The following is an 18,934-nucleotide window of genomic DNA, read 5'->3' on the forward strand; positions in this document are numbered from 1 at the left end:
AGACAAGAGATGTGACAGGCGTCAAACCTGGCCTCACACTGACGCATAGTTTCTCAAAGGTAAGCATACCTTGACTCACCACCCTCGGCTGGCCGGAGCTTGGCAAGGCGTGGAGTTTCGCTGCCTTATCCATGGCTGACTGGCAACGTAGATTGAGTAATGGGCAATTACCTGGAACGGTTTTGTATCCATGGAGTTATATCTGCACTATGTCGAGTCCTCAGACGATTGCTCCTGCAAACCTCCTTGCCCGAGGTGCCAGAGTCGCAGGCATCTACTCCGTCTCCATGCATGCGCGTATCCGCGTGTTGACGGGAATTCAAGTTATCCGTACGCTGACCACAAAAAGAGAAGAGGAACCATGTTCTTCTCACAACAAAAACTCCAGAAGCACTTTGGAAAACTCGAGGTGATCAACGATCTGCTGTTGTGCCAGTGTCATCAGTGCAAACAAGCCCGAGCAAAGACGTCAGCCCTTGATGACCAAGAAAGGCCGGGGATCATTGGAACATCAAAGCATGGACAACTTCTCTTCGCTCTCATGGTCTATCTCCGAAAGTTCCACTTTGTATACGCTTGGTTTGCCTCGGGCCACAGAGAAGAGGAACTCGGTTCTGCGCTATTCGAGCTACATCAGGAACACGCCTTCGACAACTTCATGGAAAATGAGACGGAGCGTCGGCTGTTCAGAGCTGCTTGTGATGATGCTTGGAAGATGTTTAACCCAGTCAAGCTCGTCTTCCCAACAACGCCCAGGGATTATGGCAAGTCTGATAGGTTTCCATTCCTCGCCGAGGAAGAGATCATTGGCGGGAACTTTGGGACTCTGACAAAGTTCGAGATTGTACCGGAGTACTACGAGGACGTCGAGCATCGCATGTCGGAATACTCAAGTTCCGCGGTTGGTCATGGAAGCACAAGAAGAGTAAAGATGCCTCAAAACCTGAACCAACTGTTCGCTGACGACTCTTTCTTATATAGCTACTGTTTGCAAAAAAAATCAGTCAAGATTTCGGATGAAGGCGATGAAGACCTTCACGCCCTAGCCCTTGCCGAACAGGATATGCTCCGTATGGTTTCAAGGCTCGATACCCCAGCTACGGACAACATCGTCACCCTTCTCACATGTTACAACTGGCGTGACGAGATGCATTTCGTGTTCCCTTACATTGAGACTGACCTCAAGAGGCTCCTCGATGGCAACCTAGACAGCATGGACACAATGGCCTCATTATTTCATAATAGCCAAGAGCTTCCCAAGAATAAACTCTGGAAGGAAATGGTTGGTGTTACTCAGGCCCTGAAGGCTATACACACTGAGATGAAGAACCCATTTGAAGACGATCAGGGAGAAGAAAGGGTCTTAGCATGTCACTTTGACCTGAAGCCCGCCAACATTCTTATCACCGGAGACGGAAAGCTCAAGATTGGAGACTTTGGTCACTCTCACATCCAGATCGTAAAGATTGGAGACACCGCCGAAGTTGATTATAGGGGAGGTGATCCCATGTATGCTGCTCCGGAATCACAGCTGCCGATAGAGCAGACGCAGGAGTTCCTTCAGCTGGGTGAAGATGGCAATGCGCCAGCTATCAAGTATGATGTATGGTCACTGGCTTGCATCATGGTCGAGGTACTAGTCCGTCTTCTGAGTCCACAGAGGTCGCAGCTTCCCTTGAAGCGGTTTCGTGAGAAGTTAGCTGAATGCCAAAGAGGAGGCCTCTACAAACGCCAATTCTTCAACGAGCATGGCGTCAAGAACTGCGTCAGGGAGGCCATAGCCGGCTTGAGAGACGAGGGCCTTGCTGAATCTGCCATAAACCAATACATGTCAGCCATTAGGAGCCTGCTTCTCGACATGTTTCAGCATGATAACAACTCCAGACCATCTTCTCAAGATGTCCTATTCCGGCTACATGAAGCTGGAGCTAATTATCAAGAGAGAGTTGTGTCTAACGACCTGGCCTTGAGGCTGAAGCGCGAGAGTCTTATGCAAGATCGAACCTTTGCAGAAATTGGATGGACCAACCAAAGCGGGCAGCTAGTGTCGTTCATCGGGATGTGAGTCTTCCCCGGCTGCTCCCTTGCCTTACATCCTGCAATGATGCTCACGGCGAATCTCAGCGTTCTAGGAATGATATAACCCTGGCAGCAATGCCTCAAAGTGGTCAGAATCCTCTCTGGGGCGGCCCTTGTCATATCCAACTGTTCCAGCGAGCAAGTCGCGAGAGCCAGCGGCCAACTCGTGAGAACCAACGGCCAAGCCGCGAAGGCCAACGTCCGAGCCACGATAGGGGGCCTACCTTTAACCTCCACTGTGCCGTGAAGGTAAACGAAAATACGGTCAGGATTCACAAAACGAGCAGTAAGTAGAGAGTTTCATGCCAACTCGGCATAATCCAACTTGCACACACTATCAGCCCTCTCCAACAACGCCATGTCCCAAAAACGCCCCAACTTCCTCATCATCATCGCTGATGACCTAATATTCAGCGACACAGGTCCCTGTGGGTCCGAGATCAACACACCAGCCCTCGATGCCCTCGCCAGAGAGGGTCTCCGCATGACAAACTTCCACACAGCCTCGGCCTGCTCCCCAACCCGATCCATGCTCTTCTCCGGCACGGACAACCACATTGCCGGACTCGGATGTATGTGGGAGCACATGCAGATGCGCAAGGACTACTTCAAAGGTCAACCAGGCTACGAGGGTTATCTAAACCATCGCGTTGCAGCCCTGCCCGAGATCCTGTCTGACGGCGGATACTTTACCCTTTTATCGGGCAAGTGGCACCTTGGATTGACCAGGGAGTTTGCACCTTGCTCTCGTGGCTTCAAGAAGAACTTTACCTTCTTACCGGGTTCAGGTAATCACCATGCCTATGAGCCCCAGCTGGATGATGCTGATAGCTGGTTCTGCGCCTTGTGTACTGATGGGCATTGGATGGAGGGTGACGAGTTCCTCAATCGCAGAACAGATTTGCCTGAGGATTTCTTCTCCACCGTTAGTTTTACAGATAAGCTGTTGAACTTCTTTGCGAATCGGTCAGAAGAAGAGAGGGAACAGCCTTTCTTTGCCTGCTTGCCCTTTACAGCCCCCCATTGGCCGCTTCAAGCCTCCAAAGAGAGGATCGCCAAGTATGGTACGTCGACTACACCAGTCCAAAACTTCGTTATAGCAAAATCCTGAAAATATTGTGTGACAGCTGGCATATACGACGACGGTCCCGATGCGCTCACCCAGAGACGTCTTGCGCGAATAAAAGATCTCGGCCTCGCCCACAAAGACGCCAAAGCACCTCCTCCTATTGCAAGGGCCATGACTCCAGAGTGGGATGATCTTTCACCCGATGACAAGAAACGATCTGCAAAGGCCATGGAGATTTACGCCGCCATGGTTGAACAGATAGACGAGAATATTGGACGAGTCGTGGAGTACCTCAAGGAGAGCCAAGAGCTGGATAACACTTTTATCCTCTTCATGTCGGACAACGGTGCTGAGGGTGCAGCCATGGAGGCTCTGCCGGTGAGTTTTGATACCCCATATCAGCTTGTTTGCCAGTCTAATGATTATGTTGCAGATTATGGGCGGCCCTAGCACGATGGCCAATATCATCGGAAAGTACTACAACAACAGCACAGAAAACCTCGGCAATAAAGATTCATTCATCTGGTACGGCCCACGCTGGGCAAACGCTGGCACTGCTCCGAGCAGGGGCGTCAAAGGTACGACGTTCGAAGGCGGAATCAGATGTCCCTGCATTATCCGTTATCCTCCCCTGCAGCCACAACCGGGGAGCACCAGCAACTCTTTCGTCACTGTCATGGACATTTTGCCCACGATTCTCGAGCTAGCTGGACTTGAACATGCCGGAAAGACATACCGCGGCCGCGAAGTTGCGCTTCCTCGTGGAGAGTCTTGACCACATCTCGCTTCGAAAAAGGCAGATGATGTATCCATACATGGAGAAGATACGCGAATTCACGGATGGGAATTATTTGGCCATAGAGCAATTCGCCAAGGAAACTGGAAGGCTGTGTGGGATCCGAAGTTGGAAAACGAGAGGTGGCAGTTGTTCAATCTCGAAAAGGACCCAAGTGAGCAGAGTGACGTGGCTGACGCAAACTCGGAGGTTTTGGGCAAGTTGGTATTGTTCTGGGGTCAGTACGTGGCCGAGACGGGCATGATTCCATCACCGGCCTTTAAAATAGGTAGACGGGTGGTATCGAATACGGCTGCTTATAACCTCGACCACCGACCCTGAGCTGAATAGCCATCTCATGTGCCCTCTAGACTAAGAATAGAATTATATCCTGCATCAGGTTACAAAAATACAAATGCTCCCTTGAGGTTGGTAAAGTTTGATAATCGCACCAAGAGCCTGTAACCGCCTAGGTCCCAAGTCCTGCGGAAGCGCTCTGTTGGCGCTAAATCTTGTTACGACACAGGAGACCGCCAAGAACTGCCTCCGCTTCAATCTATTGTTGGCTATAAGTAGAACAGCATTAGCAAGCAGCTTGTTTATAACTTCCGCTTAGTCATGTCTCTATCACCACATGGGACAGGATACGACCAAGCGAATGGTTTGAGGTGTCGTCCAATTTAAGTGATGCACTTACAAAGAATTCACACTCACCTCTATTTCAGTCCCTGAGTAAGCATCTAATCTTCCCTTCCATCTAAAAACAAGACGAACCACGTACTCTTTATACGAACACCCATGCTATCAGCCTCTTGATTTTCAGGGGAAATGGTTCCACCCAACACGCGTCAACTCCACTATCTTCTCCAGTTGAATGACGCAACCATCCACGTACTCTCGCCGATTTGCCGATATCAGGTCCATTTTACTCAGATCGACGCGAGGGAGGATGAAAAAGTTTACTTTCAGCTTGGATCCGTTTTGTCTCCCACTTTCCGAATGTTTTTTCTCTCTTTAATCCCGTCGTGAAAGTGGTTTCCTTGTTAATACACTCTTTTGTTAATTTCGAAAAACACTCTTTAGCACAATTACTACTACCTATACTTCTTTCAGTTACTTTTCCGTTCATTTACCATGCATTTTGGGCGATCTGCAGTTGCCCTCGCAGCGGGCCTCATCGCCTCGGCCACTGCTCAGACTTACAGCGATTGCAATCCTATGAAGAAGAGTATGCTCGCAAGTAAATTCCTTGCAGCACTTTGATTAACTGTATCTAGGTTCTTGTTCCGCGGACAAAGCCCTCTCTTCCTCAACCTACTCTGTCGACTTCACCAAGGGCGCCGACGATGACAACTGGGAATCCATTGGCTCTGGGGACGTCGAATACACCTCCAAAGGTGCCGAGTTTACTATCAACAAAAAGGGCAATGCTCCTACTATCCAGACCAACTGGTATATCTTCTTTGGTCGTCTTGAGGTCCATTTGAAAGCGGCTTCTGGCACTGGCATTGTTTCATCTGCTGTTCTCCTCTCGGATGTTCTTGATGAAGTGTAAGTTTTGGCTCTGAAACACCTACATTCTTGTATTAACTGGACAACAAGCGACTGGGAATGGCTTGGTGGCAGCTCCGAAGAAGTTCAAACCAACTACTACGGCAAAGGCAACAGCACCTCCGACACCCGCAGCGAAACCTTCGCAGCCGCTGGCTCCCAAACCGCTTCTCACAACTACACCATCTACTGGACGAAAGAAACCTGCGTCTGGTACATCGACGGCACCGCTGTCCGCACCCTCAACTACGCCGACGCCCTCGGTGGTGAAAACTACCCTCAGACGCCCATGCGCATCAAGCTCGGTATCTGGGCTGGAGGCGACTCTGATAATGCTGAGGGAACTATTACTTGGGCTGGTGGAGAGACGGATTATAATGATGCGCCTTTCACCATGACTGTTGAGAGCGTCAAGATTGAGAACTTTAACCCGGCTGGGAGTTATACTTATGGGGATCAGACGGGAGATTACGGCAGTATTGAACTTGACGAGACGGACAAGTCTGAGACCAAATCAAAGACTTCGACCAAGGCGACGACTTCAACTGATGCATCGACCGGCACATCAACTGGAACGGCATCTTCGACTGAGACTGCTGGTTTCCAGAACAAACAGCAAGTCGACTCAACAGCTTCCTCCGATGTCTCTTCAGCCACCACCCCAACAGCAAGTGTCACCACGGTAGAAGGATTCGCCGCAATCAATCGACCAGATATTTGGATTCTTCTAGGAGCGCTGGCAGCTGTATATATCTAGCTCACACAAACCTCCAAGGAAGATGTCCCCAGAGGCCAGACCTAGCCTCATTTCTTGTTAAGCTTATTCATCTCCTTGGCATGCTTGTACACCAACTGCTTAGCCTCCTTGTCCTCAAGATAAATCGTGAATCCATCGTTGTGGTTCTTTCCGTATGAAAAGCCACCATAGCCGAATTGCCAGTACATATCCGGCATCTTCGTTTCCACTTGGATCTTTTGCCACTTTCCGATAACCTCTAATCTCGTCTCTGGTCGTGTCGTATTGAGATACTCCTTACGGGCCTCGGGTGTCAACCAGCCGTATTCTTCGTGGACGACGGGCTTGCCAACTTTGGCGCCGGATTTGGCGTGGTCGATGATCCATTGGTTAGACCAGCTGACAGTCTTTGACCACCAGTCAGGATAAGTGTGGAACACGCCAAAGTCGATATTGGGAAGAGCAATTTCGTGATCAAAGTCACCGCCCTCGCTGCCGTTATAAGCCCAATCATCTGACTCGCGGTTAAAGCCACCTTCACCACCCCAAGTGACGAGATGATCTGGATCGAGACTCTTGACGTAGGCGCTCATCTCCTCGACCCAGTCGGAAAGAAGCTTGGGTGTGCAGTTGTCGCTCCGTGGAAGGTTGCGGACTCCATCAGCGCCGCAGCGAGGTTCGTTGGCCAATTCCCAGGCCATGATTGCGGGCGAGTTCTTGTACCGATTCACCATGGCCTTGACGTAGCGCTTGTAAGCGTTCTTAATCTTGGGCACTCGGTAGAACTACAACCTCATTAGCATGGCTTCAATATTAAAACAGCAGTACTCACATCATCATGATACTTTCCGCCAAGGTTAACAGTATAAACATCCATACCACCATAATCAGCCCAATTATTCGTCAGCGCAACAATAAGCTTGACCCCAGCCTTGGATGCAGCATTGACCACCCTGTCAAATCGTTCGAGATTGATCTTGGACTTGCCATTCTCCCAAGTCTGAAAGTAGACACTTGTATCACCGGCACCCTCTCCTCCGTACTTGGGAAGACCGTTGGGATCAGTCGTGGCATTCCTGTCGTTGAAGCCCCAGGTACGCATGACGTTCAGGCCGGCCTTTTTAGCAGCTGTAAGGCCACGCAGTGCATCCTTTTCGTCCTATAGCTTGTTAGAAACATGCATCAATTGGAGTAGTTCACTTACATCCTGGAAGGGGAGGTAGTAAGCGTTGCTCCCAGCAAAGTAAAAGTCCTTGCCATTCAGCTGAAACTTGTCACCCTTGACAGTAACAAAGTCCTTCTTAGGACCCTTGGGACGGGCCTCAGCGCCCAAAAGGCCCGCTGAAAGGGTAAGAAACAAGGCGATATTCAGTTTCATTTCTGCGACTGTAAAGATCCAGCGACCTGTTCCTGCAGTAAATGCTTCCCTGAGGCATTTATACCCAATCTTGTTAATAGCAAGGATTGGAGTCTCGTCCCTAGTTCCGTTTAGACCTTGCCTAGCTCGGGGTACATTTCCCTGATCGACATGGAGAAGCACGTTCCGCTACAAATTGGGATTTGCCGGTTTCTGCTTAATTAGAGTCGCATCGGGTGTTCGGGCCGCCAAGGGAGGGGTATCGTGACTGGATATATCAGCCGACGATGCTTAAAACGACGGAACCTGTTCATCCATGGCTTCATTGGGTCGATCCGTCATGATATTTCATCAGTTGAATAACGGCGGAAAAACCAGACTGAGCAGTTGTCGGTCTTGGGATCTGTTTTTGTCCTTTACCCCATTTCTTGGCGCAGCATGATTGAGTTTACGTTTTTCCGGACTCTTGGACATATCCCCGCCCAGTACGTTTTGGTCATGGCTCGTGATAACATTGGTGGATAGATTTGCATCGTTGCAATGGCCTTGTCTGAGTGTCTCGGCAGTTTTAAATAGAGGCCTGTAGCTGTTATATATCTCATCGGTCAGGCTCATAGTGGAACTGATCAACCAGGTTCATTCTATCGGTTCATTCTATCCCACAACATGGCTACCAAAGTGTTCCTTGCCGCTTCGGCTCTTATCCTAGCCAGCCCTGCCTTGGCTGCCTCACCCAAATATCTGATCACCTTGTCCGTCTCCAAGAGCCATATTTCTTCAGTAGACTGACCATTCCAGCGGTGATTCATATTCCCAAACCGGCTTTGACATCAATGGCGAAAAGCCATCATCCTCAAATCCACTAGGAAACCCTCCCTTCCCAGGATGGACAGCATCAGGCGGTGTCAACTGGGTCGGCAGCATGGCAGCTGAAGTAAACAGCTCGCTCATCCTGGCATACAACTTTGCATATGGCGGAGCAACTGTTGATGCCGACATCGTCACGCCTTATCTGCCGACGGTCCACAGCATGGAGGATCAGGTAGATCTGTTCGTCAATAACTTGGCTAAGCGACCAGACTATGCGCCTTGGAAGGCTTCGAATACCCTCACTGGCGTGTGGATGGGAGTCAATGACGTAGGAAACAGCCATTGGGCACCAAATGTGACTGATATTATGGAAGCTTCAGTGACGAGGTACTTTGAGCTGCTTCAAGTGCTCTACAACTCTGGACTACGCAGATTCGTCTTGTTGAGCGTTCCACGTAAGTCATCAACTTTAAGTACCAGCCACTCATCTAACACCCTGATAAGCAACCAACTTGACGCCAACCATGCTTAACCAAGGAGAGGAAAACACGTCTCGTCTCATCTCCGCCATCGCGCTATTTAACGGGCACATAACTTCCAAACTGCGGGCGTTTAAGAAGGCTAACCGTCAAGCGAAAATCACCCTTGTTGACACATCACGTGCATTCAACAAGGCAATCAAGAACCCTACAGCCTATGGTGCGCCTGATGCACTCTGCATTAACCCAGACGGAGTGTCTTGTGTAAGTCACAGCAATCACATTAAGCGAGAGAATGCTGACGATGGACCAGTTGTGGATGGATGGTTACCACCCCGGTGTCGCCATTGAGAGGCTTGTGGCAAAGGACGTGGTCAAGGACCTCAAAGCGGACGGGTTCAAGTGGTAAAGATAAGACACGCCAAGGTGTTTGGCAATAAGTTTCTGTTGACGAGGCGACACAAATCTTGTCAACATCGACGAGGCCAAGGCATATGTTGAGAGGTTGGTAGATACCTCTGGAACATGTTCATTACTGCATACTAGTCCGTTCCATTCACTCCGTTTCCCTCTATGTGGAATACAAAATGTCGTGTAGATGGTCGTGCCGTATCCCGGTCCGTACTCTAGATCGACGGTCGGTCAGTGGTGCCACAGCGCAGCTCCGCTTCGGGCCACATACTTTATAGCGTAGTTGGTGAAAAGAAGTCAGACTCTGCTGACAATGATGCTTCTCTCAAACCTGCTTGAGAGGCTTCGACGGGCTCTCCGATCGTATGGAGGAAGTCGAGGGTATGTCATCGGCGGGGAATCGAGGAGGTGTCAAGTCCTCTGACGAACGCATGGGCACCCTATCAAGGCGAGCTGTGGCAGCGAGGGCATCCAACTCAGTGAGAGTGTCAACCTGAGTTTGAGACTTCATGAACGATGCTCGGTCATCAGCCATAAAGGGGAATCGGGAGTCTGGGTTCTTCTGCCAGAAGACCATGGCACTCGAGATGATGGTCATGAGCAGCAAGATCAACGAGAAGGCGGCATTGAACAAGACCAGAATAACACCAGTGACAGAGGGGCCCATAGCCGGCATTCCAAAAACGTTGGTGAGAAGGACAAGGCAGATGGCGTTGAGGAAGTTGAGGACGTAGATGGCGATGTTGAGCGAGTTGGTGCTCTTGTCCATGTAGGGCAGCATAACAGTGCTCGTGATCATAGGAGCTGCCTCAATGACGACGAGAGCGATGGCCTGCAGGTCGCCGTTGTGCTGGCCGAGGGCGATGAAGAAGCCCTTGACCAAAATGTAGGCGATGAGAGGAACGATAAAGTAGTAGCCCGAGGCACGGAACTGGATGTAGAGGAATCCCCACTTGTTCAAGACACTCGAGTCGGCAAAGAGGCTGTAGGTTGGGTTCTTGAATGCAGCGAGACGGATGATAGTGAAGGCAGCCGTGACGAGGATAAGAAGCATGCCGAGGAAGTAGAACACGGCAAGGAGAACAAGGGCAGGAGAATCAGCCTGAGTAAACTCCCAGACAGAAAGGATGGTAATTCCAGGGAAGCCCATGTAAATGAGACGGAGAAGGATGCCCTTGAGGATGGTTCGCCATTCGGTTCGGAACTCGAGGAAGCGATCGCGCTTGACCCAGGCCTGCTTGACACACAAGTCAAGCGTGAACTTGCAGAGGACGACAATGATGGTCGCAAAGACAAGAGTCAAAATGAAGAAGACGAGGCTGGTCAGGAAGAGATTGGTCGTCTCAATCTTGGAGCGGAAAGCAACGCGCTGCATGCCATACACAATGTAGGATCCGCTGGCGAGTTCAATGTTGCCTCTCTTGACAAGGCCGTCGATACCGCGAGCCGCATGGTGCATGACGCTTCGGGGCACGACGGCGTCAAGAGAACGCTTAGCAACCTGGACAGAGGCAGATCCGAGGAAGTGAAAGATGCTGGCGGGGGCACCTCCAGTGGCTCGCTGATACCACGTAAAAATATCTTGCATCCAGCTCATCTTGATGATGCCCATGGTCCACTGGAAGTTCTGCGTCCAAGCCTCCACGATCGGGGGCATGTGGATACCGGTCAAGCCGACGATGGCCTGCGCCTGGAAATAGCTAAACAGAGAGAGCGTGTTGGCAGCCAAATGCGCGGCCGCATTGCCATAGCCGAGGAGGGAGGTGACGGCAGACGAAACAAGACCCAGTCCAATGATGATGGCAGTAACCCACTTGACCGAGATCTGCTCAACCGTCTTGCCCGTACCGAAGTCAGCCTCTACACAAGCAACACTCTCGCCAGTATCAGTCAAGTTAATAAAGGCGCGAATGGTAGCGTCCAGATCAGGAATGCCGTAGGCGATTCCCGGGATACGGTCCAGGGTGTCGCCAAGATCAAAATTGAACTTCGAGTCGATGTTTCCGGGCGTCATAGGGCACATCTGGGACAGCTTGAGTTCGCCGTTGCAAGGGTCGAACTTGTCGTGGAAGAATCGGTAACCGTAAACATCGAGAGAAACGTCAAAGATGACATATCCCTCTACGGAGGCGGAGGCGGAGAGGTCGACGGTGGCCATAGAGTTGTTGGGTGTAATGGTGACTTTGAAGAGACTCGCGGTAAAGAGTGATTGGCGCTGACAGCTGTTCAACGAATTGGAGGACAGGATCCTCTCGGCCGTCACAGAGGTAACAGCCGAGAGGAGCAAGGCCAGTAACGTCATGAACGGTCTCATCTTGGCGGTCGTTGGTCTCGAAGGAAGGGAGTTGCTCGATAGTCGGTTGCAAGCGAATGTCGGGAGCAGGATCGCGATCGGCGTCGGCGTTGTTTGCTCACGTTGGTGATGCTCGCTCTAAGCGCGCGCTTCAGCAACGGGGCTCATCAGCTCGAATCGATGATCGGATACGGCGGAACGAGCGTGGGCGTGTCGAACCTTGTGCCTATCGATGAAGCGCAAGGCGAAAACGACAAAAAGAGTCTTGGGCCATCCAACGTTCGATTGATGGTGATAAGATCGAGAGCGAGGGGAATGTAAAGTCAGGATGAATACGAGAGCGGATGAATAGATTAACCGGAGCCGTGACAGCTCATTTCCCGTATTGTCTCCACATTTAGCTCGGTTAGCCCCGATCTACGTCACCAGCTAAGCCATAAGCGGAAGTAAGGCTCGTATCCGTCAGCTGAAGTCGGAATTAGCAAGCAAGCGAGAGAGTCACGTTGTTGCAGGGTAGGAGACGTTTGCGTCCATGGACCTTGGAGAATGAGGTTATTGAGATAAGAAACAAGACTCTCTGCTAATGAAGTTGAGTAGGTATGTAGATACTAGTAATTTATGATTTAGGAAGCTTTGCTTACCTCTCTTCCCTAACCCCCAGCTATGTTTAAGACTCTGGTCTAGGCACGGGAGCTAAACAAGACTTTTTTAATCCCCGAAAACGAAAAACATGGCATCCGGTTAATATAGAACACAGGGCAAAACCAAGAGGTTACCAGATTAGAAAAAAAGCAGACCGTGTTTTATTGTTTTTTCTGATCTTTTCTTCTATTTTACAGTGGTTAGAATGATTTTCCTACTGACTACCTCTCTCCTTGTCACGTCCCCTTCATCCCCGACCTACCTAGGTAGCTTTATCCAATGACATCCCCCTCATCGACTCAATGACAGCCTCTTCATCCGCCTGCTCTTTGGCCTTGGCCAAAACCTCCTGAATGGCATGGATGAGTTTATTGACGTGGCGTTTCTCCTTCGCAAGCCTCTCTGTGAGCTCCGCCGCAGACTCGCTCTCAGTTGAGAAGGTAACATTTTCCCGGGCTAAATGATCAACCAATGCATTTACATTTCGGAGATACTTCTCCAGGTTCTTGACTGCTATTTCGTACTTCTCAATGAGATAATCGTACGAAATTGGGCCTTCTAGTTTGGCCGGCCAAGTGATATCCTCAAGGTTCATGGACATCTCGGCTTCTGGGAAGTCTATGTGGAAGGACGCTAGCTCTACGACTCTGGAGTCACTGTTGTCTTCGGATTCATAGCCCATAATGAAGTTGATGGCATTGACGAGGTTGATGTAGTCTTGTTCGTTCATGATGATGGAAAGATCTGTTGATGTATACTGATGATGATGGAAGGGTCTGCTGATGAATACTCGACATGAGGTGAGGATAATTGGACTTTCATGCAGACGAAGCGAGTGCTTTTATACTTGAATTATTGGGAGCACATAGGCGGGATTTAATCGTTAACTTGTGTCAGGTTAACATTGTGCGTAACTATTCAACATGAACATGCCCTTCGTTCTCAATTAGGAGAGCTTTTGGGGTGATGTGTTCCCCCAGAACAAAGAGATTAGACATGAATTTTAGTGGACAGGCTCTGGAGAAATAGGGTACAGCTAGCTGTTCCGGAGGTACTATACGAACAAAATACAGAATCAAGCCTTGGAGAGGTCTGTGATCTGGTCCTGCCACGTAACGGGTTTATTCTCTCCTGGTACAAGGGATCAACCCTGACGATTTCTTGCGCAATTAAGTTCTCTACCATAACTCGTATACATCAACACAGTCCTCTTTGGTCAAACGAGTGGTACTCTCTAAACTTGATCTTGTCGCGAAAGCGGTACTTGAGCTCCTTCGTCGGAGCCGTGGCCTTTGGAGAAGGGGCGGGTGTTTGTGGAAATAAACTTTTGTAGTAAAATGGCTCTTTGACATTGACTGCGGGAACGTCGAGATCAGCATGTTTAACAAGTTGATAGATCTTGCAGGCGGGCAACATTTGATGGATCAAGAAGCGGTCACCCTGTGCATGGTTGTTAATTACCATTGCTCAACGAGGGGCATCAAAGGGCCAACAAGCGGCCTCACCAACCAAATCTTCAAAGAAAAAGTTGTTTTCATGTAACGAGGAGTCTGATACCAGCGCTTTCGAGATGTCGGTGTGTCCTGTGATCCTGGTGATTTGGTCGGACTGTGCGGGAGGCAGCTATAGGTCAACGTCGTCGCAGACTAGCTCTGCACGGCCGATGAGATTCGAGATAAGGGGCTCAAACATCTTTACGTTGTCGGCTGCGAGCTAAAAGAGGAAGATTGAAGATGAGGATCGCTCTACGTCGACTCAGGCGCAGCATGAATTACTACATCTACTGAAATGGAAGATCCTTACCTCTCGAAGAATAGACCCTGTTAGCCTAAAATCTGCCTTGCGACTCACCTAAAACTTCAGCTGAGCTCTTCTGCGGCATTTTATCTCACATGCAGCCTGGGCGAGCTTGGTAGCTGATGTCAGTGGCTATAGCGACGATCCGAAATTCAAGTATAGCACGTGGCTCCCGCTGGTTTCCAATTCTTGCTCTGTTAGACATGAGGAACTATGATGGGGCTATCTACTTGACGACGACAGTGCGCAAGGTTGACAATCGTCCTCTTTTGTCGAAAAGTGAGCCTATAATTCTGTCACAGATGGCCATAAGAACATTCAGAGGCAAAGATATAAAAGACCAACCACAAAAGACGGCTGAAGTTTTTCTTTTTGCATTATTGTCTGAACTCGAAAACACTCCTCAAGCTGATATTAATTGACTGCGACTATAAGATGGGGTGAAAGAACGAGGAGACATGCACCCAGCATTAGCAGCAAGGACGTAAAAGAAAAACGAGGTATTCATCAAAATCGTGAGGGCACATATGAAGCTTTAATATTTTCTCAGAGAAGTTCTTCATGGTTAGGCAGTGGCTGGTTTATGAGTCTGACGCTTTGTGGGTACCTCCGATGAACAGCATCATGAGCCCAAAATAGGCGCTGTTCGTACTCTACTCTCAGTAGGAGACAAAGGTCGCATGCGAAAATAATTGCATTTTTCTTTCTGTTCAACTTTTGAAGAACGGATGAAATGCTTATTGCCGGATCTGGATGTGATGCCTGTGCTGTGTTGGGCGCTGTGGTAAGCCAGATATCCAGTTCTGGTCCCTCTCTCGCGCCCATCCCTTGCGTTTCCTACACCGCTGAGCCCATTTTATTGTTGGAGCATATACGAGATGATTATTTACAAGATTCAGAATGGTAAAAAATGCGGATCGGCGCGCACAGACTTGAGTGATCAAGGTGACAGATGCGCCATTTCCTCTTGACACATTCCAGCCTCATAGGGCAGACGGTAGACAAGAAAAAGACGTCATTAATGGCTGTGCTAAACTACCGTAACAAACTGACTAGAAGTGACTAGCCTGTGCCTAGCACTGTCAGTATCTGGGGAAGAGAGACGACTCATCTGACTCAACAAGTACTCAGACCCTGCATAACGGGAGAGAACCCGATCCGAGACGGCAATCCTCAAGCAGGAAGGGAACCAATCTTGGCCCTCCCTGGCAAGGCTTAAGCCACAATAATCTGCCCCCAGCGATCTCGATCCTCGAACGCAGCCCTGAATATCTCCCGTCAAGCCACCGGCCCCCACGTTGTCGCATCTGAGACAAAGTCCGAAAGACACAAGGTAGACCGCCAGACGCAGAATTTCACGTGGATATGTTCCGCTACGTTCCAGGCCGATGCTACTGCTTCCATGAGCCCGGATGGTGAAACAATGGGTTTGCTTGTTGGTCTGCGCATATCCTCGGTAGTAGATGCAAGAAGGGTTGGTGAAGACATTTGGCTGCATTGCATGGCTTCTTGTCGATTGTATTAATAATCGAATAAGCATTGTGAGTCACTTGATGGTTGCCACCGGGAAAGACTTTCTGCATCTGGGGCGTTGTTCTCCCTGCTTTCCTTTTTGATGGTGCAATATCTGACCTCGTATGTTCTATAGTAATATCTAAGATGATCTTTCGGATACAACCGGTCTAAGAGAGAAGAGAAAGCGCCAAGTTACATTGCTCCAATCACATACCTTGGAATCAGCGATCTCGATACGCATTGGGAGGTGTTTTAGATGACGTGGAGTCCAAGGGAGAAGCTATTCCAACCTCATTGTCAATTATATGATGTCAGAATGTTGATCCATAAAGTATTGCATGTGCGTGTTCCATTGGTGTCTTTGAACTATGCATGTCAATTTGTGCCTTCTTACGACGCTGAACCCGTGCTACCTGAACTATCGACAAGAATACCCCCCAAGAAGCTTCTGCCCCTTTTTCGTGCAGTAATGAGAAAAGTCCCTGGTAGGGAGAGTGACCAAGAATATGCCGAGTTATGCATATCCCCGGCATGAATCGAACTATTTGTTCATACCCCGTAGAAAGACAAAGAAAATCAAAATGGTTCCAGGCCAACCACCAAGCCGACGAATTAGTTTACCCAAAACACCATTAAGAATGACCCTGGATGGGCCGAGGAACATAGAGTTCCTCTAGATACCTCTCCTCATCCTCACTAAGCTCCTTACCCACAGCAGCCAGAGCTTCCTCTATACGCTGGACAGTGCTGAAGCCGATAATGGGAGCCGTGACTCTCTTGTTCAACCAAGCGAGGGCGACATGGCTCATTGGCCAGTTTCTCTTGACGGCAATCTCTTCCACCCTTGAAACGATCTTGTCTGTGTTGCAGTCATCCGCTTCGTAAATGGAGCCGTTTCTACTGTTGGATGCACGTATTGACACAGACTGTTGGCTTGGCCTGCGTGCCAATCTTCCAGATGCAAGAGGGGCCCACTGACCCATTAGAATGGCTATTGTGAAGGAGGTGGGAGGTGACTCACGGGAATAAGACCAACACCTGTATCGTTGCAATAACGAATCATTTCCCGCTCTTCTTCGCGGTAGATGAGGTTATAGTGGTTTTGCATCGAGACAAACTTGGTCCACCCTTTGGCATGGGCTAGATTCTGCATGGCTGAGAATTGATACGTCCACATGGAGCTTGCACCGAGATACCGCACCATGCCTGCTTTGACCAGATCGTTCAATGCACTCATGGTCTCAGCTATGGGTACAGTGGGATCAAAGCGGTGGATCTGAAAGATGTCGATGTAATGTGTCCCAAGACGCTCAAGTGAGGCTTCAACGGCGTTGAAGATGGCTGCCCGTGATAGGCCTGAAACTGGTCAGTGAACAGGTCCAAATGTCATCGTGGGTAACATACCCCACTGGTTAACGTAGTCTTTGCTCTTGTCCGCCAGCTCATGATGCATCGTGACTCCTGAGCCAGGGTCAAAGTTTTCCGAGTCACAAACAACCCGATAGCACTTGGTCATGAGGATGATCTTGCTACGTGGGATGTTGTATTTCCTCAGAGCTTTGGCAATGACCTTTTCAGACTCTCCGTTGGAGTACACATTGGCCGTATCCCACTATCACCAGAGTCAGCAAGTATCCAACAAGCAAAAGGCCCAACCTACCGTGTTTATTCCACGGTCGTACGCTGCCTTGAGTATAGGCATGGCCTATCATGCACCCCTCCATCAGCCACTCGCATCCTTTCCAAAACCACGGACCTGGGTAAAACTCACCTCTTCCTCGTTGAGCACCCACGGAAGCCAACGAGAGTTTCCAATGTGCAACCCTCCCAGGATGGGATTGGACACCCTGAGCCCACAGTTGCCGAGATGACGATAGTCCACCCTGGTGCGCGAGATGGAGTCTCGCAGAGACTGCGGGATCCTCAGGAGCTTGTCGACGGATGTTTTGGACATGGTTGCATTGAACTGAGGCAAGGAGAAGGATGAACTGAATCTCTCTCTGACAGATGGAGAGGTAATACGCTCGAGTTGAATGGCTGGGCGAGGCAGACAACTCGGCTACTCACCCTTTAAAAGTGCCGATCGTCTTTGCCGCGGCAATTGCTTCCAAGGTATCCGTCTGTCTTGCCGCTCCCAGTACCCGCATCACAGAGTTTTTTCTCTATCATCACTGTTGGGTCCTTGACGATTGACTTGCGGTGTATTTCCTCATTGTGATAGTTTCCTCATTTCTCTCAAAAATAAACACGCTCTCAACGGCGTTGTCCCATTGGCTCGCTCTTGAGCTGGCTGCGTGTCTCAAACTGACTGCCCCCGGCAGTTCGTCGTATGTTCCATGGAGGGTCTTGAGCAAAGTCGCCGTCATCCGGAGCCTGACCAATGACAAGCCCCGGTGCCTCGTATAGTTGCCAGATCGGGACAGTATTCGAAAACCTCGGGACTTTCTTGGCAAAATCAGCCATGTACGCAAAGGGGGCGTCGACGTTGAATCAGGTAGTTACACCAGAATCATCAACAGCCACCGCATTCCAGCGCGGTCTAGAATAGAGTTTGTACAAGGGGAGGCCAAAGGTCGTGATATTACCCATTATTGAAGCATCCCTGGTGATCATCAGGGCGGTTATGCAGATCTTGTAGTCTCTTTGTTCAGCTGTGCTAAGCAAGCCCAGTGGAGAGGAGCAAAAGCAGGTTTGAGAAAGGAACTAAAGGGACTGCATTGTAAATAAGCCATGCTCAGCTCGCCATGGTTCGTCATGCCACAGCAACACAACCACTACACGCATCCCACGCTTTGCCCTCTTTCAGCGGTCAACACGTCGTCAACGCTGTAGGACAAGCCACTAGCTACGGATGGACGGGACGGGGCGACGGGAGGGCTTGAACGTACGATGTCTTAGCTAAATAGCGCGGCCTCTCTTGCTTTGTGGCCACTTAAACAACTCTCCGAAGGCGTTATTTGTCCTTCCCCAAGGGTCTAGCTGCAGGGAGGACATATGTACGTACCTTTGCTGCCAGGTTGTCTCTGAGCGTTGACTCGGGAAATAAGCGCAAGTGTGGGGAGATCGCCGCAAGGGGGTCATGTCACAGTCCAGCCACATCTGGGCTGCCGATCACCTTCTATACATAGACGTTTCTACATCTCAACAGATGTGGATGCTTGTGTTTGTCTGGACTTTTGAGAGATTGGACCCCATAGAGAGGCTTGCGGACCCAATGAAGCTCTCGTGGGGGGTTCGTGTTACAATACCCGGATCGAGGCTCTGATGTTGGTCTTACCTGTCATATTGTCGACTCGTCACTTGTCACGATCTCGTATGCATTCTAGAAGTAGAAAAACCGGAGGATTCCGGTAACTGGGATCTAGTAATCTCAATCAAAGCACGCCCAGTTTGGTCAAGCATCAGACATATTTCGTCACA

The 18,934-nt window shown here is 49.8% G+C and overlaps 7 protein-coding genes across 7 annotated transcripts; 3 read left to right on the top strand and 4 right to left on the bottom strand.

Moving 5' to 3' along the window:
• Positions 1-361: 361 nt before the first annotated feature.
• MRS44_010913 (uncharacterized protein) lies at positions 362-3,923 on the top strand (the record flags this gene model as incomplete). Its single annotated transcript, XM_065619522.1, has 5 exons — positions 362-2,061; positions 2,133-2,365; positions 2,421-3,143; positions 3,207-3,526; positions 3,582-3,923. 5 exons carry the CDS (start codon positions 362-364, stop codon positions 3,921-3,923), a joined length of 3,318 nt encoding a protein of 1,105 aa, XP_065475594.1.
• A 1,134-nt stretch (positions 3,924-5,057) lies between these two features.
• On the top strand, positions 5,058-6,231 carry MRS44_010914 (uncharacterized protein; the record flags this gene model as incomplete). The annotated part of the gene is made up of 3 exons (XM_065619523.1): positions 5,058-5,151; positions 5,201-5,474; positions 5,526-6,231. The coding sequence occupies 3 exons, from the start codon at positions 5,058-5,060 to the stop codon at positions 6,229-6,231; spliced, it is 1,074 nt and encodes a 357-aa protein (XP_065475595.1).
• Positions 6,232-6,278: 47 nt separating this feature from the next.
• On the bottom strand, positions 6,279-7,588 carry MRS44_010915 (uncharacterized protein; the record flags this gene model as incomplete). Its single annotated transcript, XM_046269026.2, has 3 exons — positions 6,279-6,995; positions 7,043-7,369; positions 7,415-7,588. 3 exons carry the CDS (start codon positions 7,586-7,588, stop codon positions 6,279-6,281), a joined length of 1,218 nt encoding a protein of 405 aa, XP_046135438.2.
• Positions 7,589-8,233: 645 nt separating this feature from the next.
• Positions 8,234-9,265, top strand: MRS44_010916 (uncharacterized protein; the record flags this gene model as incomplete). Its single annotated transcript, XM_046283455.2, has 4 exons — positions 8,234-8,319; positions 8,366-8,832; positions 8,882-9,120; positions 9,170-9,265. The coding sequence occupies 4 exons, from the start codon at positions 8,234-8,236 to the stop codon at positions 9,263-9,265; spliced, it is 888 nt and encodes a 295-aa protein (XP_046135437.2).
• Positions 9,266-9,592: 327 nt separating this feature from the next.
• MRS44_010917 (uncharacterized protein) lies at positions 9,593-11,581 on the bottom strand (the record flags this gene model as incomplete). The annotated part of the gene is made up of 1 exon (XM_046269025.2): positions 9,593-11,581. One exon carries the CDS (start codon positions 11,579-11,581, stop codon positions 9,593-9,595), a length of 1,989 nt encoding a protein of 662 aa, XP_046135436.1.
• An 883-nt stretch (positions 11,582-12,464) lies between these two features.
• MRS44_010918 (uncharacterized protein) lies at positions 12,465-12,932 on the bottom strand (the record flags this gene model as incomplete). Its single annotated transcript, XM_046270743.2, has 1 exon — positions 12,465-12,932. One exon carries the CDS (start codon positions 12,930-12,932, stop codon positions 12,465-12,467), a length of 468 nt encoding a protein of 155 aa, XP_046135435.2.
• Positions 12,933-16,146: 3,214 nt separating this feature from the next.
• MRS44_010919 (uncharacterized protein) lies at positions 16,147-17,468 on the bottom strand (the record flags this gene model as incomplete). Its single annotated transcript, XM_065619524.1, has 4 exons — positions 16,147-16,488; positions 16,536-16,870; positions 16,919-17,126; positions 17,286-17,468. The coding sequence occupies 4 exons, from the start codon at positions 17,466-17,468 to the stop codon at positions 16,147-16,149; spliced, it is 1,068 nt and encodes a 355-aa protein (XP_065475596.1).
• Positions 17,469-18,934: the final 1,466 nt, after the last annotated feature.

Source organism: Fusarium solani (genome assembly GCF_023522795.1).
Source record: "Fusarium solani strain SB1 chromosome Unknown bctg00000007, whole genome shotgun sequence".
Classification (NCBI taxonomy): Eukaryota; Fungi; Ascomycota; class Sordariomycetes; order Hypocreales; family Nectriaceae; genus Fusarium; species Fusarium solani.